This window comes from Lissotriton vulgaris, chromosome 5 (genome assembly GCF_964263255.1).
Source record: "Lissotriton vulgaris chromosome 5, aLisVul1.2, whole genome shotgun sequence".
Classification (NCBI taxonomy): domain Eukaryota; kingdom Metazoa; phylum Chordata; class Amphibia; order Caudata; family Salamandridae; genus Lissotriton; species Lissotriton vulgaris.
This window is the reverse complement of record NC_141693.1, coordinates 1,745,359,248-1,745,383,205: the sequence shown is the minus strand read 5'-3', so window position 1 is coordinate 1,745,383,205 and position 23,958 is coordinate 1,745,359,248. Positions and strand designations below refer to the sequence as shown.

At 48.3% G+C, this 23,958-nt stretch overlaps 1 protein-coding gene across 2 annotated transcripts in view; it reads right to left on the bottom strand.

Moving 5' to 3' along the window:
- ZNF652 (zinc finger protein 652) overlaps positions 1-23,958 on the bottom strand; it is a 372,792-nt gene that overhangs the window by 166,124 nt on the left and 182,710 nt on the right. For both annotated transcript variants that reach the window (XM_086923997.1, XM_086923996.1), the window contains one exon: positions 22,833-22,980. In XM_086923997.1, coding sequence (XP_086780123.1) covers positions 22,833-22,980 — 148 coding nt within the window. The remainder of the gene's footprint in view (positions 1-22,832; positions 22,981-23,958) is intronic.

The following is a 23,958-nucleotide window of genomic DNA, read 5'->3' as shown; positions in this document are numbered from 1 at the left end:
GTACAACTACAATAAGTAAGAGCTCTCAACTCTTACAATATCACATCTTGCAGTGAATCATTGGTGACAGCTACTCCCTTGCACCCTCAGGGTATTATGTCAAGCGCTCCGACACCTTCGGGCCAAGTGCCCACTGACTAAACATGCAGAAATCAAATAAGACAGAATGAAGACAAAGGGTAAAACAGCTGAAAAGGAGGTGAAAGTGCAAGAGAGAGACAGAGTGAAAATGAGAGGATAGATGAAAGGGGCAGAGCGAGATTGTGAGAGAAAAACAAACGGTGAAGGAGAGAGGAGTAGAAAACTTAAGTCTCGGTTGATGAGACAATTCAGTAAGCAATGAGCAGGTATTCAAGTGTACCATCTGAGAAGTTTCACAGGCCATCATGGCAATGAAAACAAGAAAGTCAATGCATTTAAATGCAACATAATGCATTTGCGTGTCCAGTAAGGGCACAGAAACGTGAAAGAAAACCAATACAGCACTATAGTAATGTTTTAAATGTTATGTGGACTTGTGAGAACACAAAGGTAAAAATGCATGTTCAGATTCTATTTGTAACAAGCACAAGTTGTGCTGGATATGGTGGGGGGGATGAGGGGGGGGGCAGGCAGCGTTCCCACCGCAGCCTGCATCTCCCTGCAGCGCTCCTTGCAGAAACACAGCCAATGGAGAATTGTAAGTGAAGTCATTGTTTGTTTACTTACAAAAGATGTATGAATGTGTGGGAGTGTGAAGGTAGTAAGCAACTGGTAACTGTTCTAAACAGTACGAAAAATGTAGATTTGAGATAGGAAGAAGTGCTCCTTTTCTGAGCGCCAAGATGTCTGAAGCGGTGTGAAAAGTCCCAATTGTTTGGAAATGTAGCTTCGGTGGAGACTGCAGCAGCATAATAATACCAGTAAGCAGCGCCAATGCTAGCGCCTTGGCTGTAGGGAGTGGAGCTGCGGGGTTGCGCTGACAAGAGGAATGTTCCAGAGAGGCGTGAAGATAGCATCGAAAGTGGAGCGAGGCGGGGAGTCCCGCGTTTGTTTATTTATTTTTATGCTTTTTTATATAGCGTAGACTTTACCCGAAGGCGTCAGAGCACTTCACCACAGGAACGGTAGCGTTACATGAGGGGAAAATTACAAGTGGGCATGTTCTAAAAGCAAACGTTACATTATAGGAGGCAAAGGTGACAATTGAGTATTGGGGAGGTGTAGCAAACGAAAGTGTGGGACTGATGTTTGTCAGCACAGAGAGGTAACTTCCAGCAGTGCTGGGAGACAAAAAGACAGAGGCGAGCTGAAAAAAACAAGCTCTTAGCATTGCTGTGGGGAGGGGGGGGGGGAATGCGAGACACGGCCTGGCGGCAGTGAAGTGTGAAGCAGGGGGCGGGGGACTGGATGCCTTTGAAGTGAAGCTCTCGGAGGCAGGCGGCTTGGGAGCAAATGGTAAAAAGCGCATGCATGTGCACATGCACCCGATGTAATCCGTGCAACCGTTTCAGACCTTGAATGAGCCTCTATACTCTCGTCTATTAACCCTTGCTGGATTAATAGGCGAGACCTAAAAATGCCTTGAACGACAGGAACCTCAACGGACAACTATGTAGAGGCTCAAAGGGAGACCCCATCAGGAAAGTGAGAACTAAATTTAAATCCACTGAGGCATAATAAATGGAGTGGGAGACCTTTAATGAATCTCATGACTATAGTACACTTAAACAAAGAGGTTTGGCCTGGTAAGCAAAGACATGCAGACAAGGCAGACAAGCAGCCCTTAACAGTTGCTACAGCTCAACCCATTTGAGCCTAGGAAAGAGCGAAACTCAGACGATCAGATAAATGAACCGGGAAGGGATCAATTGATCTCTCTCCATACCATTTTACAATCTTGGCCCACCTACCAGAATAGACAGATTTGGTGGAGTGTGTTCTGGCTGATAAAAGAACATCCACCACATCCGGTGGGAGAAAGAAAGAACTCTGGTTGCTCTGTTTAATCTCCAGGCATGAAGGTGCAAACTCTAGAGGTGGGGGTGTAGAACCTATCCCTGCGACTGTGAGGGGAGTTCTGCCCTGAGAGGGAGGTGGAGGGTACAATGAGAGGTTAAGTTTGTCTGTGTACCGAACCCTTCTTGGCCAATCCAGAGCGACCAATATGACTTAGTCCCTGTCTTGCCGAATCTTCCTCAGAACTTGAAGAATCAATGGGTATAGGAGGAAATGCGTAAAGAGGCTGCGAGCCCCAATCTAACTGAAACGTGACTCCAAACACTCCCCGCATCGGATACTGGAGTCTACAGAACGACGGACAGTGCGCGTTCTTGTGAGTGGCAAACAGGTTCAACCGAGGAAATCCCTATTTTGAAAATGTGATGGACCACCTCCGGATGAAGACACTACTCGTGATTGGCCGAGTATTGCCAACTGAGACTGTCCGCACGCACATTCAGCACCCCGGCCAGATGATCTGCAATTACACAAGCCTGATGGCCTGGAGCCGCAGAACCTCTCTGCAGAGACTATACAACCCTACTCCTCCCTGTTTGTTGATGTACCACATTGCGGTAGTGTTGTCTATCAGGACCAGAACTGACTGACCGTGAAGGGAAGCAAGGAAAGCCTTGAGAGTCCAACATATCGCCCGTAATTCCAAAAGATTGATGTGAAGCAATCTCTCCTCTGGAGGCCTAAGACCAGTGAACTCCAGACTCCCCCAGATGAGCATCCCCACCCCAGAGTGGAGGCATCCATTATCACTGTAGCCACCAGAGAAGGAGGTGGAGACGGCTTCCATTGAGACAGGTGGCCTGAAAGACTCCACCATAAAGGTTCCGCCGCAGTGTCTCTGGAGATTCTGACCACCTCCCTGAGATCCCTGTTATGTTGAAACCACTGCCTGCAGAGGAACCCCTGGAGTGCCCTCATGTGCAAGTGTGCACGGTTGACCAACAGTATGCAGGAAGCCAACAGACTGAGATGGCTCAAAATAATCAGGGCTGGAACATTGGTATCACAGCCTGGACGTCAGTAATCCTCCGAGGAGGCGGGAAAGCACAACTCGCAGTTGTATCAAGTATTGCCCAATGAACAGGTGGCACTGAGAGGGCACCAGGTGAGATTTGGGTACATTTATCGAAAAACCCAAGTCGAACAACAGTTGAGTTGTTACTTGCAGATGATGATGCACCATCTCTGGGACTTTGCCTTGAGCAGCCAGTCGTCCACATAAGGGAAAACAGGAATCTCAGACCTTCTGGGATGCACTGCCATCACCTTCGTGAAGACTAGTGACGCGGATGTAAGGCCGAATGGAAGGACTGCAAACTGATAATATTGAGATACTGCTGATGCGACTCCAGGATAGGAATGTGAAAATACGCATCCTGTAAATCAATCAACACCATCCAGTCTTCTGGTTGCAGCGCCAGAAGAACCTGAGCTAGGGTCAACATCTTGAACTCTCTGGTTTGAGGCAAAAATTCAAGATCCTGAGGTCTAGGATCAGCCTGAAATGCCCGTTCTTTTTACGGACCAGGAAATACAGAGAGTGGCATCCTTTACCCTTTCCTGCTTTGGAACAACCTCTACTGCACCTTTCTGCAACAAGGACAGGACCTCATGTTGCAGAAGCAATAGATGGTCCTCCGATCACCAGACCTGGCAAGGGGGGAAAGGAGGGGGAAACACCCGGAAAGGAAGGGCATACCCGTTTTTTGCAAGATTTAAAACCCAACTTTGTAGAAAATGCGACACCTGACCTCCCACGACTCCAACATGCTCTAACATGGGGGGATCTAGAGCTGCATCCCTGCAAAGCCAGTTGGGGGGCGGGGGTGTGGGGGGGGAAGGATAGGGGAGGAGGAGGAGGAGACTGGTTGACGAGCAGCTCCCCGTAGACTACCTCTACTCTTCCCTCTGTTTGTTCTGTACAGAGGGTTTGTCTGTTGCTGCTGCTGTTGCCAGGCCCAACAAAGAGCCTCTTTTCCAAAACCCCAACATCTTCGGTATCGAAAGCCCCTAGGCTGAGATTGCAAACCTGGAGACCTAGCGGTAGCTCTGCTGTCTTTAAAACGCTGTAGCACCGAGTCTGCCTTGATCCTGAAAAGTCTGGAGCCATCAAAAGGAAGGTCCAACAGTGTGGCCTGAACATCAGGAGAGAACCCCGATCCTCTCAGCCAGGCATGCCTCATTGTAGCAACAGCGGAAAGTACCACCCTGGCAACGGAGTCAGCCGTGTCCAGCCTAGACTGAATCACCTGACGGGCCCCTGCTTGAGTGTCTGTCCGCACCTCAACAAAGTGGCCATGGACAGCCTCAGGAAGTTTAGGAATAACTTCCTTGGCTGAGTCCATCAACACATGGATGCAACGTCCCATTAGTCAACTTTAAGGCCATAATGGCTGATGAAAAAACCTTCTTTGCCGACTGTTCCAACTTCTTTGAGTCCCTATCCCCAGGGGGGATGGGAAGGAACTTGAAGACTGCTTTGACAAACCGGAAGCCTGAACCACCAAACTTTCAGGCAAAGGGTGCGTTGAGAAAAAAGTAGGATCCCCAGGTGCAACTTTATATCGCCTTGCCACTGATCTGGAAACAGATGGGGTTGACATAGGCTTTTGCCACACTTCCAGGATGGGTTCTGTCCAGGTTTCACTGAATGGAAATAAAGGTTCCATCACTGATGAATGGAAGTGGAGAACCTCAGTCAAAATGTTAAACTTGACCTCTGTCAGGGGGCACTAATTGCAGAAGGTCAGCAGCCTTCCTTCTCACAGCATGATAAGAAGAAACATCCTGAGAGGGAAGAGCTTTGGGAGAAGATAATTCCCACTCTGTTGATGTATCCAGCCCACTGACTTCTTGAAGCCCTTCAAATTCCTGAATGGGATCCCTAATCTCCCCGTCTTTCTATTGCTCCTGGAATTCCTCCTCTTCTAGAAGCCTCTGAGCATCCCTTCTTGAACACATCTTAGGTATCGGTGTTGGCGGTGCCAGATGAGACACCGCCCGATGGAGGCCCTTCAAGAGCGGCTGGCAGCGCAGCACAAAGTCGGGACGGCGCCAGGGCCCGATGGCCCTGGAGAATAATCCATCCTACCCTCCTGGGACGGGATCGGCATCAAGAACATCGGCGTTGGGAGAGGCCAAGACGGAGTCAGTGACATGAAGGGCATAAATGGTGCCTGGGCATAATGATAGGGAATGCACATAATAATGCAAAGTGGTCCCACAGGGCCACCAGTAGCACCGAATGGGTTAACAGCCCTGGCAAATAAGCATACATTGCATTTAAAAAATGTAAATGATCTGCACCTGCAGCCGGGAAAGGTGGGTACGGATCTGGAACCGCCTGATCTGGAACAGTCTGAAGTCTTAAGCATTGCTCTGGTAGCGGCGCCGGAGACACCGGAGCATGGGGACTAAGAGACCTCGGGCGAAGGAGTTGCTCCTTGGACGCCAGAGAGTCCCTCAGAGCCAGAGAATGCACTGGCGTCCCCTGTGGCGAAGGAGAAGGTGAGATGTCATCTTTCCTGTGACGCTGAATGACCAGGGACCCCGACTTCGGCGACTTGCCTTTAAAGAGTGACGCCTGGCCTCATGATGCCGCTTCTTAGGCTTCCGCGACGACCTCAAGGTATCTAGAGTTGGTGACTTCGACCTCTACTTTTTCCTCATCTGACCCCTTTTTTGTTTCGTTTCCCGAGCCATGAAAAAATTCGCTTCCCTCTCTTTGAGGGCCTGAGGGTTCATCAGATGACACAAAGAGCAACCCTTGAAGTCGTTATCTGATAACAGGCACCAAAGGCAATCTTCGTGGGGGTCCGTGATGGACATCTGTCCCCTACATTCCCTTCAAAGTTTAAACCCCAAATTTTCCTGCATAGCCATCGCACTGCTACAATTACAGATCGACTGTAACAAAGTTAACCTACAAAGAATTGGAGAGTCCTAAAAAAAACATTAAGAGTCGACAGCGTGGAAAAAAAGGGAACCGACGTTAACACGCCAACGAGGTCTTCTTATGGCTTCGATGAGGTCATGCGGAGTCCTGAGTAGAGCCATACCATTGTGACATCCTCGTCCACGTGGCGAGTCTTATAAAATAGTTTCCATGGAATGCTGCGCAAGTGGTAATTCAAAAGGTGGGGAATCAACAAGCGGATGTATCCATCAGAAGTAGAACACTTTAGACTAAATGTAACAGTCTCAGCAGACGCAGTGGACCAGCCCACGCCTTAAATGTCCCTAGGCTCTGGGAACAGGCTAAGCTCCGCAGTTTACCTACACATCCTTTTCAGCAGTGCTGTAGGGAGAGTGGCTGCAGCTTTACCATCTTCCTTCGCAGAGCCAAATCCTTGATTTAGGGTTGCAGCAAAAAAATCTTTCAGCGGTGCGGCTACAATCTTTCGAGGAAGCAGGTCATCCTGGTGGCGCTCTTCGGTTGCAACACTCCTAAGTGGATGAAGGCCAGCACTCAGTCAAAGGTGGTTGGAGCCTCTGGTTGGAGCCTCCACAGTGAATTTGTCAAGCAGTGGCTGCCTCTGTGCACTTTGGGTTCCCCTCTCGGCGGTGATGCAGGTCATTTGCATCTAATTGGCTGTGGCAACACTTGATGGCACCAATGGCGGATTGACAGGAACAGATTTCAGAAACACCTTTGTGCAATTCACTCTGCGAAATGCGCAGAGGCCAGAAGGATCTTCTAATGTGTGGGTAGTTGTATAAGTCATCGGCTCATTGGGAACAAAGCCTCTCCTCCTGAAGAGTTTTTCCTCTTCAGAATCAGACACACTCCTTGCCTCTCTTAGCAGAAATAGTACAGTTACAAGTGGTCCCAGTGTGTAACCTTTGGAAGGACACAAAGAGGATAAATGTAAAATTAAGAAAGAATACTTTCAAAGCAATACATGGGATTACAATGGTACTATTCACATAGAATCCACAAAACACAATGTGTAATCAAAAAGTACATTTAATTATTAGGTTCAATATTCATCACATATTGACCAAAAAGCAGTTCCCCAGGGAGGACGGGTGGGAAGTGCAAGGATACGTGGGGATTGGGGAAAAAATGGTGATATAAAACTGGTTAGTAGGACCCGATTTTAAACCAAAAAATTCACAGCATGTTGGCTCTTATGTTCAGGCACATTCAGCACATAAATGGCAATCAAGTTGTTACACAGTCTCACAAAGTGACCACTTATATCATTATCATAATGTGGGCGGATGTGGTAGAATGAGAAAGATCGTCGACGTTTCAACCCCTATTGTTCTAGGGAAACTGAAACCCTTAGGCTGGGGTCTTCATCAGGACTAAAACGGTGGGGGCCTGAATCCTGTGGGGGAGAAAAATGGGGCAACGGGTAAAGAATCATTCCAAAGTGAGCTATAAACAAAACAACGGTTAAAAACATTGTTGATCAGAATTTACCGTGGATCATTAGGCATCACGGTTCGTAGACTTCATGGTGTTTATTGGGCCGTAGCTCCAAGCGAGCAAAACAAACCGGGGGCGATCTAAGGGGAAGGGGGACATTTCTAAAAAGCATCACCATAAACCGCGTTGGAGGGGTGAAATAGAAGGCACACGTCTGCAGGAACATACGCACTAGTGAAAATTCCTGTAAAGGCATAAATACGCCGCCCGAGGCTGGTCATAGTAGATTCCTGAAAAAAAGGGAGAGAAGTTGGAGAGAAAAATTTCGGGGTTGGTCCTCGGAGGTTGAGCACACGATACCATAACCGGCGCAGTGCCATAATAAGAGAAACCCCTGCATATGAGATTGGAATAACGAGTCAGAACCCTTTCGGAGTGTGTTAATGGATACGCATCCACTCGTGATACCATGGAGCATAGATAGAATAAACTAGGGGGTTACGCTGCCAGTTACGGGAGAAAAAAAAAGGGGAAAAGAGAGACATTGTTCACCGTGAGCGGTGGGCGGGGTCGTGTAAGTTAACAGGAGCCAAACGCCATAGGCAGTGTCTGAACACCAGATGGACCAGTGGTAGCGATTTACGGTGTGCAAAACATTCCTAGTGTGTCCAAACATGATGTTGTTACTCACTGAATTCCTGACGGTCTGAAGAAAAAGCGGAGCCCACCTGGCAAACTCGGGGCTCGTCTTCATCTGCAGATCAAAGGAAAGTGATCAGTCAAGGTGCCTGCTTTGGTGGCAAAGACTCGTAGGGGCGAGAACAAAGAGAAAGGAGCCATCAAACTTACCGGAGCTTTCAGCTGTCGTGCCACGAAAAATCAGTCTCGTCATTAATAGTCGAACCAACGTGATTGGGCTCATTTTAAATGGAGCGGGACGTGGTAGGCGTGCGTATCCTGGTACGTCGTAGTCAAGACGACCACCAGGAAGTAATGTGGATCGCCGATAACTGGTAAAAAGTATAGCGCTAGAAAAATTTGGCTAGAAAAAGTATAGCGCTGTCATGTATCACAGCCAGAGACATAGCTGATAACACTCAATGTGGGTCTAAAGTTGCCATTATAACGGCGTACACATAATCGCTTGCAGACGCAAACTGAAACTGGGCCATAGAGTTCTTGTGCAGGATACGTGCTGTACACAGGGTAAAATCGGAAAAAAGGGGATTTGTCGATATTTAAATAGATGGTAGAAGAACGCGCCAACCTATGCCGACCCGTAATGTGTTTGCAGAAAAATGTGTAGACTAGAAACTCTTATAGCGACCATTTGACCAGATGTAATATGAATACTGCAACTGGATACATAAAGGGGCACAATAAACGGCCACAGGGTGCAAATGCTCAGGCCACGAATGTTTGCAAAACATGTTTCACTGCGACTCAACCCTGCCAGAGCCGGTCTCACAGGAAAGCCGGGTGACCTGAGTTCTTTTAAAACTGCTCGGTTTCCTCCTACCTCTGTTACCTCCTCTGTTGGTGCCGCGCTGCCCTGCCTGCAGTCTCTCCAGCCTCCTGACGGCTTAGCTTGCTGCTAGGGTTTTCCTTGGGACCCGCAGACGCGCGTTTTGGTGGCGGCCATATTGGGGGTAGGCAGCTAGTCGGGCGGCAGTCTAGTGGTGCAGTCTTGCGTCGGACGCCCAGCTCCGCCTTAAAACTAAGTACACTCCCCTCCGCGCAGCGGACGCGCGCTGCGGAGGTGCCTAAGGAGCGCCGAAGGAAAGCCCGTCTGCGCCCGTCAGCGTCCCAGAGGAAACCGGGCGCTGGCCAGGCTGGGCGTTTTGCCTTTTATGATGATACCCTATTCCAAGGATGTCCTTCTTTCCCTTTGCACCCCCACCAATAACTGCACCAAGGTGTTCCCTAAACCCTCGCGGTCTAACAATAGATGCCCGGGTTGTGGCTGGTTACCTGGCCTAGGCCGTATTGCTTCTCACACTCCTCCTTCCGAAAGCACTAGCGGTCTTCTGTTGAACACAAGGTCCCTAGCCAAGCACGCGCTCGATATTTACAACCTCCTCACAGATTCCAGAGCCGAATGGCTGTTTTTGACAGAGACCTGGCTGGGAGAAGGCGCTGGTCCGGATATCGCCACTGCTATCCCCCCGAGCTATGTGATTTATAGGAAAGACAGAGTTAGCGGGGAAGGGGGGTGGAGTGGCTCTAATTATCAACAAACGTATCGCCTGCACTATCCTTCCCTCGGATAACATCCCGGGGAGTGAAACACTTGCCTTTTCCCTCTCACTATCTCCTCAGCAGTCCTGCATAGGACTGTTGGTCTATAGGCCCCCAGGCCCTATAGGCACTTTCTTTGAAGATCTCCACTCAGTGATTTCCTCACTATGCCTGAGATCTAACCACTGCTTGCTCCTTGGTGATTTCAACATTCACTTGGACAAGTTAGACGACCCCCACAGTATTAAGCTCAATGACATCACCTCATCCTTAGGTCTGGTCCCACACCTTCGGTCCCCTACCCATTGTAAAGGTCACATATTAGACCAACTGTTTTCTACCGTTCCAGTAGTTATCACTGCCCTTGCGCCGGTCCTATGGTCTGACCATTTCCTGGCAGAATTCGAAATCCCTTTTTCTACAAAGATCCCCGATTGTGGACAAAGGGACAAAGTGCTGCCTTCGAGAGCCTTTCACCGAGTCTCTCCAGCCATGCTATTAAAGGAACTAGAGACCCATCCTTGCATGCTATCGGGCTCTTTGGAAACGGACCTTGACCTCTTACAGGGTTGGCTGACCCAACGCTTCACAGACCTCGCCACCCCATACTCGCTAAAACACCATTGGTGAAATCCTCTGCTCCCTGGTTCTCTTCGGCCCTGGCAGACAAACGTCGGCAGTGTAAAAAAGCCGAAAGGAAGTGGCGTAAACACTACGACGCCAGCTGCAGGGAATCATATAGGTCTCTGATCAGAGACTATCATCGCGATATCATCCTACTTGGCTAGCCGAATTGAGGAGGCCACAAACTCCTGCAAAGAAATTTTCAGGATTGTCAAGGATTTTATCTCCCCCCCCCGGACCAATCCCAAAATCATGCACTCCGAGTCCTGGATTTCCGATTTGGCTGTTTTTTTTCGCTGACAAAATTAAAAATATCCAGCTATCCTTTGGTGCCTCCAAGATGAGTTACACTTCCACCCTTTGGTCTCCGGATCCCTCATCTTTTGCGTCAGAGCCTTCCCTTTGCAACTTCCCTTTTATGTCTCTTCAGGCGTCGCTGGACCTCCTCACCAAACTCAAATCAGGCTCTCCCCTTGACCCTTGCCCTGCCAAAACCCTTGCCCAACTGGCCCCCACTCTTAATCATCTCATAAACCCGATCCTTAACCTCTCACTTAGCACAGGTGAAGTTCCGCAGCCTTGGAAACAGGCACTCATTCTGCCATTACTCAAGAAACCCAATCTGAACCCTGACTCATTACCGAAGCATCTTCCTCTTGCCTGCCCTTGCGAAAGTGGTTGAGAAACATGCCCACATCTCTATGTCCCACTTTCTAGAGACGAATGACATACTACATAGATCCCAGTCTGGCTTTCGCTCTAACCTGAGCACCGAAACCGCTCTTCTCGAGGTCACCGAAGTGATCAAGGCAACCTTGGACAAGGGAGGAAAAGTCATGCTGGTGATGCTCGACCTCTCTGCGGCCTTCGACACTGTCCCCCTTGACCGCCTCCTAGCAAGACTCTGGGAGGTGGGTCTAAGGGGGACGGTGTTCAGCTGGTTCCGGTCCTTCCTCTCTAATCGACAGCAAACTATCTGGGCTCCACCTTTTTCCGCTGCGATGCCACCTCTGGAGGTTGGAGTTCCGCAGGGCTCTATTCTGAGCCCTTTGTTTTTTAACATTTACATGACCCCTTTGGCGGCACTCGTGGAGGGCTTTGGGGCCCAGATCGTGTCATACGCTGACGACACACAACTCCTGTTCACCTGCGACAAGGGCCACGACTTTAACGGGACTTTTATTCGGGGCTGCCTTGGGGCAGTGTTTGACTGGTTCAGCCGACACTGCCTCAAGTGCAACTCCGAAAAGTCGGAAGTACTCTTCTTTGGCTGCCCCGCTGATCCCAGGTGGAAGGAGTGGTGGCCTGCCGCCATGTTCCCTCCTGACAGTGACTCTGGGTCTGCGAAGAACCTAAGTATTCAGGTCGACAACTGCCTCTCTTTCAGGGGTCAGGTGTCGGGCCTGGCTGGCAGATGTTTTGCGATCCTGAGGATGCTGAGGAAGTTTCTGCCCCTATCCATCGAGCACAGAAAGACCACGGTGCAGGGTACGCTAACGTTCTGTACCTTGGTCTGCCGGAATACCTCATATCGCGCCTCCAGATAGTACAGAACTCGGCAGCCCGGGCCAACTTTGGCCTTACCAGAAAAGCCAGGGCCACGGAGCTCCTCAGAACTCTTTAAAGAAGCGGATCGCTTTTAAGGCCCTGACCGTCACCTTTAAAGCCCTGCATGGTATAGGCGCCCGCTATCTTCAGAAGTGGATCACTTTCTACCTTCCTTCGAGATCCCTTCGTTCTTCGTCACAAGCTAGGGCAGTCACCCCTAGGATACATCGGGCTCGCCGCGGCGGACGTTCCTTTAAACATCTTGCGCCCCTGCTGTGGAACGATCTTCCTCTCGCACTCAGATCCTGTTCCAATCTTTTGGCATTCAGGAAGGATTTGAAAACGTGGCTGTTTCAGCAATAAGTCCTTTCACCGTGTCCTCTCCTCATGCTGCTTGCGCCGCCTGTTTTGTTTTCCCCTATAGACCTGTGAGGCTCTGACAGCGCCGGGACACTCCTCGGAGTAGCCGTGCGCTATAGAAGCACCCCAATTAACCTAACATTAACATAACATAACAGGACCGCGTAAGGGACGGGTTAAGAGGCAGACATTATAGCGTTGGGATCACATCATTTGAAAACATGGTCACAAGTGTTATCTATCTAGCGAGGACATCGCCGACTTCGTCAGCCCGCATTCCCTCCCCTCCGCTGACTACATCCTCCTGGGGGACCTCAACTTCCACCTGGAGAACAGCAACGACCGCAACACCAGCACCCTGCTCGACAACCTCGCCAATCTTGGACTCAAGCAACTGGTGTCCACCCCCACCCACCTCGCCGGACACACACTCGACGCAGTCTTCTCTTCCAGCACAGACATCGACTTCAGCCACGCCACAGAGCTTCAATGGACGGACCACAGCTGCGTCCACTTCACCTTCAAGAGAACGACGACCCACCACCACCAGCAACAGGCTGCCCGCAGAAGCTGGAACAAGATCACAGCAGACCAGCTCGCCACCTCCCTGAGCCAGCACCCTCCTGCCAGCTCAGCGAACCCCAGCCAGGCCGCCGACAACCTCACGAAGTGGATCAGCATCTGCGCGGACGAGCTCGCCCCGCTGAGGACCCCGCCCAGCAGACCCGGCAGCAAGAAAGCCCCGTGGTTCACCAACGAACTCAAGAGCTCCAAGAAGAACTGCCGAGCCCTCGAGAAAGTCTGGAGAAGGGAACCTACACCGGACAACAGGACCTCCTTCAAGCTTGCCACCCGGAAGCACCACCAGCTAATCCGCGCCGCCAAGAAAACAGCATTCAAGGACCGGTTGGACAACAACGCACACAACTGCAAGGAACTCTTCAACATCGTGAAAGAGCTTTCCAACCCCAGCGCAGGAAACAACGACATCACCCCATCGCAAGACCTCTGCAACTCCCTCGCTTCATACTTCCACAACAAGATCGCAGACATACACAACAGCTTCAACAACCAACCAACGCACACCATAACCGAACAACCACCCCCCACCACCACCCTCCACGCCTGGACCCCGATCAGCACCGAAGACACCATCCGCACGATGAACTCCATCCACTCCGGATCACTGACCGACCCCTGCCCTCACCACGTCTTCAACAAGGCCGACGCTGTCATCGCACCCCACCTGCGAGACATCATCAACACATCCTTCGACACCGCCACCTTCCCTGAGAGCTGGAAACACGCCGAACTCAGCGCTCTACTCAAGAAACCAACAGCGGACCCCACCGAACTCAAGAACTACCGCCCCCATCTCGCTCCTCCCGTTTCCAGCCAAAGTCATCGAGAAGACCGTCAACAAGCAGATGGCCGCCTTCCTCGAGACGAACGGATCCCTCGACCCCTCACAGTCCGGCTTCCGAGCCAATCACAGCACCGAGACCGCCCTCATCGCCGCCACCGATGACATCCGAGCCCTGATGGACAATGGAGAAACAGCGGCCCTCATCCTCCTAGACCTCTCCGCGGCATTCGACACGGTCTGCCACCGCACCCTAGTACAGCGCCTCAGCAACATCGGGATCCAGGACAAGGCGCTGGAATGGATCATCTCCTTCCTCGACGGAAGAACACATAGAGTCCGCCTACCACCGTACAAGTCAGAGGCCTCCGAAGTCATCTGCGGCATCCCTCAAGGTTCATCTCTGAGCCCCACCCTCTTCAACGTCTACATGAGCCCCCTCGCGGCCATCGTACGCAAACACAACCTCAGCATAATCTCCTACGCCGACGACACCCAGCTGATCCTCTCCCTGACCAACGACCCCACCTCCGCCAGAGCCAACCTGCACGAAGGGATGAAAGAGGTAGCCGAGTGGATGACGACCAGCCGCCTGAAACTGAACTCCGACAAGACGGAGGTCCTCATCCTGGGCTCTTCACCCTCCGCCTGGGACGACTCCTGGTGGCCTCCCGCCCTCGGCACCGCACCCAATCCGACAGACCATGCACGCAACCTGGGCTTCATCCTGGACTCCTCCCTCTCCATGACCAGGCAAGTCAACAACGTCTCCTCGGCGTGCTTCAACATCCTACGCATGCTACGGAAGATCTTCTGGTGGATCCCCACCGAGACCAGGAAGACCGTCACCCAGGCCCTCGTCACCAGCCGACTGGACTACGGCAACGCCCTCTACGCCGGTACCACCGCCAAGCTCCAGAAGAGACTCCAGCGGATCCAGAACGCCTCAGCCAGACTCATCCTCGACATCCCACGAACCAGCCACATCACCGGACATCTGAGAGACCTTCACTGGCTCCCCGTCAACAAAAGAATCACCTTCCGCCTCCTCACCCACGCACACAAAGCCCTACACGACCAAGGCCCGAGCTACCTCAACAGCCGGATCAACTTCTACGCTCCCAAAACGCCACCTCCGATCAGCCAACCGCGCCCTCGCCGCCGTCCCCCGCATCCGAAGAGCGACTACAGGAGGAAGGTCCTTCTCCTACCTGGCCGCCAAGACCTGGAACTCCCTCCCGACCGACCTGCGCCTGACCCAAGACCACCTCTCCTTCAGGAAGAAGCTGAAGACCTGGCTGTTCAAACAGTAGCGGCACCACCCCCGCTCCCCCCCCCGCGCCTTGAGACCCTACGGGTATGTAGCGCGCTATATAAGTGTCACTGATTGATTGATTGATTGATTGATTGAGCTTAGAGAGGTTCGAGTTAGTACATCTGTTGTGCCACAAATAAAGAGCAGGCTGTGACAAATAAAGTGCTTGATATGGTGTGACAAAAATGTACCTGCTTTCAGTTGGACCCAGCTACACTGTGAATGCAAATGGCAAATCACTGCAGTAATAAGGAGAGAAGGTGATGCAGATTATCCAGACACATGCCAATGCTCAAGAAGTGACGTGCCCGTCCCCAAAGTGGGGCCCCTGGTCAATTGCAGCCTCTTCTGTGATGTTGGAAGATGCTGAAGGCATCCCACAGGACAGGTTGCTCAATGTCCTCAGGTCAAGATGGTCAGCAGCTGTTTGCACACACACGTGGGAAATGGAGTTCCCTCGTCTAAGATGTAGCTGTATAGTACTTTAAGGAGTGGAACATGGTAATAAGTCTCCCTCATACAAAACAGAACATGATACCAAGTACCACATATCTGCGAGGAATGCGTGGAAGGACTAACTACCTGCAGTTATCAAAACCCTCTAAAGTATGCCTGCATGCATTGCCCCCCCCCAATTTCTGTAAAGCCAAGGATAGTTTAAAGCACATAGATAAACATCGCCTACAAAAATCAGACGTACATGATACCCAGAAACAACCACTAGATAACAAATACAATTTTAAAACGCTATAGCAGGTTCCCCTCCAGTACGGTTATTTAGTGGTGAAGTTCGGAAACTTCACGGCACTCAGTAAATGCATTTGTTACAAACTGCCACAAAACGCTTAGAAGATCAAAAACCTGGATGGACAAAATGAGACCTAATAACCAAGCCCTCTGTACTCTTCATCAAAGCAAAACCAGCTGAGCATTTGTGAAACGGGCGCAGAGATGATGATATTGCCCGTGTTACTGGGATGTACAATTTGGTGCGAATATGTGTTTTGCCTCATTTGTTTAATTTAATTCCACAAACTGGTAATGTTGAGAATGCACCGGCCTCTTTTAACCCGTTGGCTGCTGCAGTCGGCCAACGGTCGTCGCATGCACTACCTTGGATGTGCTGCGCACGTCCGTTGGCTGACGCTGCCCCACCAGTTTTTCGAACGTTCAGCACTGGTGCTGAACGTTTGACGCAGCCAACAGGTTAAACAACAAACTGGAGCCCAGCGACTGACTGGAAAGGAGAAGGGAGGGGGCTCCGCGGGGGGGAGGGGGTGGAGTGGGAGCAGAGAGGGTGGGATAAGGCAGCAGGGAAAACACAGTACAATGAAAGTATAGCCAGCACGCGTTTCGTGAAAGGGAGCTGCTCTGATAGAGCTCACACTTCCAATGTTCCCGGAGACCAGAGTCAGTCCACGGCTGGGGCAGCTGCGAGGAGCGGGGCAGGCACAGACAGCATTGCCCCCTGCTCTGAGCCAAGCAGGGCAGCCTTCTCTTTGGTCTTCCGTTATAACGCAGAAAGTGTTACCTTTGCCTGAAGAGTCATGTTTGGCAGACTACAAGACACGTTTAGCAAAGTAACGCTGGCTGTTAAGGCGTTAATGGTGTAACTTGTCGGTACCCAGTGAATTTAATTATGCATTTATTTAGGTTGTTTGCATAGCACGTCAAGATTCTGGTCACAGTATAAGCTCTTCACAGGGGCAAGGCATAAGACAGGAAGCAAAGCAAACAATATGAAAATAAAGAACAAACAGGAAATGTAGGTCTTCAAAGTGTGGTGTTTTCTTTATAGTGCAGGATTTGTGAACACTAAATCACAATATATGTATTAAGAAAGATCTTTTAAGAAATGGTGTTTGAGGTCCACTTGAAAGCGGAGATTGAAGAGTTCTGTTGAAAATGGATCGGTATAGCATTCTAGATCACTGTGCATTTCAGAGTTGGAGCGGTGCGCTCAGGGGAGCAGGTGAAAACACTGCAGGAGAGAGAGGGAGGTATGGTAGGGTGGGGGAGGGGAGGGTAAGCTGTTTTCAAGCACTTGTGCTTGCGAGAGCGAGGAGTGGCCCGCACGGCCATCCTAATTGTAAACAAATGGTCGGCGTGACGCTGCCCACTCCCACAAGGTGGATGCCACCACAAGCACGAGTGTGCTTGAAAAGGAGCTGACTGATTTCTAAAGGTCATCTCCAAGAGCAACACATGCGCGCTGCCTAGGCGAGACCTAGAAATCCTCGCTCCATTAGTTCAAGCCTTACTGGCTTCCGATGTTCCCATGGGCAAATTACTTAATCTCCATGTGCCTAAAAAGAAAAAAAAAAAAATCTGACCCTGTGTAATGTAACTGGTGTCTATATGAAGGAGTGCTCGATGCCCTTGGGCCACGTTTGCGCTGAACAGAACTCCCAAAAAACTAATGATACAGAGCCTGTTTGAAGACTGTAGTGATCACCAGGCATTGGTGGGAGACGGGTGGAGGAGACTGAGGAGATAACCTACTCCGAGCCACTGCTATCTATCACTAGTGCAACAGGTGTAGCTGCGTTGGCGCCAGGTGTGTAAAGTGAACACAGTTCACCAATTACGGGGAGCAGAATTTGTTGGTCAATTTTTGTTTTCGTTTGATGAATTTGTTCTTTGTAGGTTTCAGATTTATTGTGAATCATGAGTTACTGAAAAAGTACCCATGAAATGATCTCATAATCCCCGACCCCCTGCGCTCAGCGTGCCCCTCCACTTCCCAGTCCTTGCTATAGAGTTTTGAAGGGGGGGCGTAACTTTAAAATATTTTGCTTTGGAGGGCCACAGAGAATTTTTTTTTAAGACCTCTGCTTTAAGGGGGGGGGGGGGGGGGATGGCAACACAGAGTTTCAAAACTGGGAGACATATAGTTTGGGGACCAATTGAAGTCATTTGGAGATCCTCAGTGGGAATATCAAACAAACAAATCCCAATTTTTAGGATTTCTTCAATTAAGGCATATGCTTATCTCCCCCGTTCTCCCCAGCACCATTCTGCAATTAGTTGATGCACCTCCCAGAATTAAACCCGCTCAAATCAAATAGATGTAGAACCCGTTAAGCAGGGGTGGCATATCGCGAATATACCTCCCATTGGACACTAGTGGTTAAGATCCAATGACCCAGTTATGCACCAGTTGGGAGGCGGACCTGGACTTAATTGATGACTGGGTCAAGATACCCCATTCCCAGCTTACAATCTTGGCCGACTCTGGGACTCTATATCCCCGAGCGGCTACGGAGGATGGGAGCTGAACTTTCTTCTAGCTGCACTAAGTGTTGAGACACCATGATGTACATGATTTGGGAGTACCCCAGCATTCAGCCCTATTTGAAAGTGGTCAAGCAGGCCCCGGCTTCAGTCGTGGGGAGCCTACTGACTTGGCACCTAAAGTAGCCTTGTTATGGGTCATGGAGGAACTAGGGGCACCATAGCACTTTGCACCATCACTGCATGGGCTATTTGGTAGTCAAAAGAGACAGATCAAAATGGAGGGCACAGACACTACCCTGTGCTGCAAAAATGGAGAGAAGGCATTGCCCATTGTTGAATCCTTGATAAGGCGGCCTATACAGCCAGGCGCTGCCCCCAGAAACATGTTAGAATCTGGGGAACATGGATTAACACAATAAAACGTATAGAAAGCCTACATGTAATAATGAAAAATCAGAATGCAAACCCCTAAACGTCGACTGCGTTAGAGACATGCGGGGAGAGTCAAGGCTAGCCTGGCAGACAGATCACATCAAATACTTAGGAATATTATTTGGCAATGACCTGATAAGCACCCTACGCCACAATGATAAACTCCTACTAGAAAAAGTTAAGAAACAATTAGAAGCCTGGTCACCAAAATTCATGACATGGTGGGGACGAATCGAAACCTTAAAAATGATGATCACTCCTTTGATAAACTATCTGTTAGGGATGCTCCCAATTCTACTAATAGACGACTTCCACCGGAAAGTAGATAACATTTTCACCAAATTCCTTTGCCAGATAAGAAGGTGACACAATTAGCATTAAGAAATTGAGACTGCTGAAACCACAAGGGGGGGAGAACCTAGCAGATTTTAAGCTCTTCCAACTAGCCTAACTAGCCAAACAAGGACACAATGAGTTGCCCAGACGCCAGAATACACACCGGTGTGGGTACAGGTAGAGAAAGCCATTCTGAACAACCTGAATCCACTAGCCCTTCTAATGACAAACACATACTAACCCAATCTTGAGAAACACTAAAATAGCGCTCCTAAAGCTAGACAAGAAAATGGAGATCAGCATTAAAGGACCCAAATCAGAATCGCTATGGTCTAATAGCAACATCAAGTACAAGGGGAAAAGTCTAAAATTCGACACATGGATAGTAAAGGGCATCTCGCACCCACACCAACTAGAAAAAGAGACATCGCCTATCACATTCTCCGACCTGAAAACATCCCACCAACTGGAAGACTTAGACCTGTATAGATTCCTAAAGATAAAAACAACCATATCAAAATCCAAGCTAGCCAGCACCCAACCCACTATCTTCCAATACGAGGCGAACATCAACAAAATAGGCCACCAAGTCTCACAAATATACAAACTACTTTGCCCTAAAGATACCAAACTTAACACCAAAACAAAAGAATACAGGGATAAACATATTCACCACCGCTAAACGAACATGAATGAAATAACCTGTGGTCCTCGGCCACATGGAATAAGATCACCCCAGTCTTAGCTCAAACAAAATTCGGGTTACTCCCCAAAACATTCTGGACCCAAGACTGCTTACACACACTAGGTCTCAGGGATAATTCCCTCTGCTGGAACTGCAACACAGGGAAGGGGGACTTAGAGCATCTCATCTTCCACTGCCCAACACTCAAGGGGTTCTGGGGAAGGGTATTTGATTTCATAGACAGTGTGTTTACTTGCAAACTTATAAGAGACTTTGCCTCGCTCAAAGCAAACAAGAACTTTGGAAACATTATTATAAAGATGCTTTTTTTGAGTAATGAAAGGAGCTATGAGGAAAGTGAATTCTGAAGCCGGTCAGCCAGGAAGAAAGCATAATAGAAGCTTATTAAATCAATTAAATATACCACCAACAGGGCTGGAACTACTGTCATCAGTTAAATTAATAGAATATTCATACATCATTACCAATGATAAATGGGAAGGGCAACTGAGTATGGATTCCTCACTGATTTAAAAAAAAAATCATTTAGGGGGATGCTACGCCTTCATTTGTTGAAATGAGCTAATTATATTTTGTTTGGTGAAGAAATTTCTCCTTCCTTTGATATCGACGTTATAGTGAGCATGCTCTCACTGAGAAAGAACATGCCCCATGAGAATTTACACAGTAAAACGTCCTTTGTCTATGGTGGATCTTGATATGCTTTAGGGAAGGCAGGCTTTTTGCCATCAACAATTTTTAATTGACGGGTGGATCGTGTCCCACCAGCTTTTATCTCCTCAACGATCCATCTTTTTCCATCAGTGTCATCAAAACTAAACTCTGTTGGCTGGGTTAGAAAGCTCTTCTTTATCTGCCTCTCCAGGCCAGTCGACAATTTGTCCTTTGGCAAGTGGCCATAGGTGTTGTTTCGTTCTTGTAACTGCTGATGACGAACCATGCCGTCGACTGGAGTACCATTTTGCTTACGGACTAAGTCAAAATCTCTGCTTTATTCACTGCAGAAACAACCCTGTTGCTTTCTAGGAGCTGCAGGGTCATATGGATTTATGGACTCAATTTCTCATCACCTCAGAAGAGGGATCAAGACCAGAAGACTGAACTGGCTAACCTGGCCACTTCATCATGGAAGGTGAAGACTTCATGTGGAAGCCTCTCCGGTTTAAATTCTAATCTTTTTTTCTTTGTCGGAAAGGGCTGGAAGGAGGAGTGATGTCCTCTCTAAGTAAGGTGAGTGCAGAGCGCCTATTATGGTCATCTTCAGAAAGGTGAGATACATAATTTCTTTGACTTGTCGTCCAAGTGGATGAAGGTTATACACTTGTGCGCTTCCCACCCAAATAACATTTTCTGCAGAGCAACTGCTTGCTGCTTCTCTATTTTTGCCACATTTCTCAAACACAGTTATGTAATCTCATAAAAGAATAATGTTAATATGCACTGAAAGAAAGTTGTGGTCAAATTCTTAAAAAAAAAATAATAATTATAATGTGGAGCAGAGCTCTAAAGCATTACCTCTACTAACATGCAGTAGAACATCTGGCAGAAGGTTGGCCCGGGTAGTAAACTCCGCTCCATTAGCAGAGTTTGTGGAGTTTATCGCACTCCGTGCACCGCAGAGCTCGAGAAAACGACACTCCACGTAGCAAAGTTTTTTTCTCAGCTGGCCAACGGGTGGTGAGCGAAGGAGAGGTCAATCCAATGCCTGATTTCTCAACGTGGGCAGATGGCACGGCTCGCATTGAGAATACCTTCCGTCCACAATGAGGAAGCTGCCACTTGAGTAGAACTTCCACATGAGCGGCAGAAAGTAGCAGCACCATCTTGCGCTGGGCGTGTTGCTGTTTGCGCTGATTTTACAGCACAGGACAAACACCTGGTGCTAAAAATCAGTGCAAACTATGTGAGGTTACGCACTTCGCCGCTCGCGGACATTCGCATAGCTTGGCAGAGGTTTTTTGTCACTTCGCAGAGTTTTGCGTAGCGGAACTCCACAAACTCTGCCCAGGCCTATTAAAAGGAAATAAATAAATAAAGAGACTCAGGTGCTGGGGAAAGGGCACTGTCTCTCCAACTCATTGGCTAGAATTTGAAGCACCTGAGGTGGATAGGTTGTATGTTTTCTGGTGTTGTCTAATGTTAACAGTCAGAAGAAAGACTGTTTACCATCAGAATACTATGGGTTCCCCACCGAACAACGGCGAAGTTTCAAGCATGTGAATCTATGAAGTATCCATTGCTAGAGAAAGTGATGGCCTAAACAGACCAATAATTTATTCATAAAGCACTTCACAGGAACATGGAGCATCAGATGGAAAACATCCGTAAGAAAACCGGCTACATAAAATATCTAATTATTATTTTGAGCAAACTTGGCACCAATTATATTATTGTTCCTAATCCTACAACTAGCTAGGAGCTGCTCATATTATCCAGTGAGTTCAGTATTTTTGGTTTAATTACATTACTAGGATCTGCTCTTTCTCTAAATGAAGGAATAGAATGGGCAACTGACTTGATGTAGAAAGGATCCATTGCTGCGTACCCTCCACCATCCCAGTCTTTTAAACCAGGCTTCTCTCCAGTGCTGTCAAAAAGTAATAATACTGTTTTCCATGTGTGTATTATGTGATTCCATTTAATCATAAGCACTTTCTTTTTAGCATTTGTGAATTCTTTTAATAAAAGTAAGACTATTCCTTAGGAATAATTTACATAGAAAAGTCAATTACGGTATAAATACCAACTGAAAAGATGATGGATAATTTTTAGTGGTACAATTGCAGAAATAATGTTTTTATCTTGGAAAATACAGAGAACTACTTAAGTAAAAGATGATGTATACTGTCTTGAGTCGATATACTAGAGTAGCGAGGAGAACCTGTAGGCTCATCCTCTGTCAAATATACACATATTACCAAAATTAATTTAATAAGAAAAAAAGTTGAAATTAAATTGCCATTGCTAAAATGAGAATCTGGCTTATTAATGTCCAAAAACATTTGTAGAGACTGCTAGATACCCATAAATTAATGTTTGTCCAACTTATACTTTACAGTACAGTTCTGAAAAAAGGTAAGATTCCATGGTTAATACTTTTGAAATGTCTACACTACTGCCTCAGTCACACACCAGTTAAAATGAGGGCCGTAAATGATAACAAGGAAACTGATGTCCATGTCATGGCAGACATCAACATCCCGACATGAGTACCAGGGCTAACTGCAACTCGAAAGGAATTTCATTAAATTATTCCTTCAACACATGTCAATAGGAAATGTCAGCAAGTACTCGTACTCACCAACCATGTGTTTCCGCACATGTGCCATGGTGTAAAACTTCTTCTCACAAATCTCGCAGGCAAACTTCTTTTCTGCATATCCATGGACAATCTTTATGTGCTCATGGAGGGACCAGAGCTTCTTGAAAGATTTATTACAGGAAGCACACTATAAGAAAACAAAACAAAAAATCCTTAAAAACATTGAAAAGTGCACCAGAGAAAGATCTACCAAGAAAAATATTAGATTACAATGGCCCTTTTGATAATAAATGTATGCGTTACATTTGTTGTAAAATCAAAACATATTACCAAGAAAAGATGTAGTTTGGCCTACGGCCCATTTGTGAAGGCAATGTAGGAGCTTGCTAGAAGTCAATAGGTTTTATTTTCTTCTCCCAAGTCAGTGACAAACAAAACTATGCATTACAGAGACAAAATATTTTAGCAATTTTTTTATAAAGTTTTATAATTGTATGGAGAGGGTGAGAATAATTACCACCTTGGTTTGGTTACGTAAAGTAAGGCTTTTACTAGTCTGGTTGGTTGAAAAGGAGCTGTGCAGAGTTCTCTTCAACTCACATGCTCAAGGAAGTAGGCCTTGACCCTGGTCACAGAACTACTCCCCTCGCTGCAGAGGACTAGCTCCTCATGATTGTTGCTGTGCTGCACAGCCTCCAGGACACGGGTTTAATCTCCATCCACACTGACTACCAGGCATACAGCCAACGCTTTTGCTAATTCTGTTGGTCCCTATAATTGTTCTTGTTAAATCTGCGCTTGTTCTAATTATATTTTTTATATTTAGTGGCATTTATTCTCCCCTCACGCATGCAGTTCTTCATCCCCCCCTTCTACCCCCTCAAACGGCAATTGCCCGCTCCCGTTGATTCTTTTTCCTGCCGCTGGTCCAGCTACAGCTGCTTTTTTCCCCGCTGTTGGTCCCAATTGCCGCCTTCCAGCCCCACCCACCTCCCAGGACAAAGGCAAGCTCGTATGCGCCCATCACAACTGGACCACGCCTAGAGCCAGGAACCACTGTCCTCCGCACTCCCACAGGTACGCCTCTGCAGATCTCTGTGCCCTGGACCCCGGACGCAACAACTGTTGCCTGGCTTCTCCTTGTTCCACAGTGAGATTTTTTACC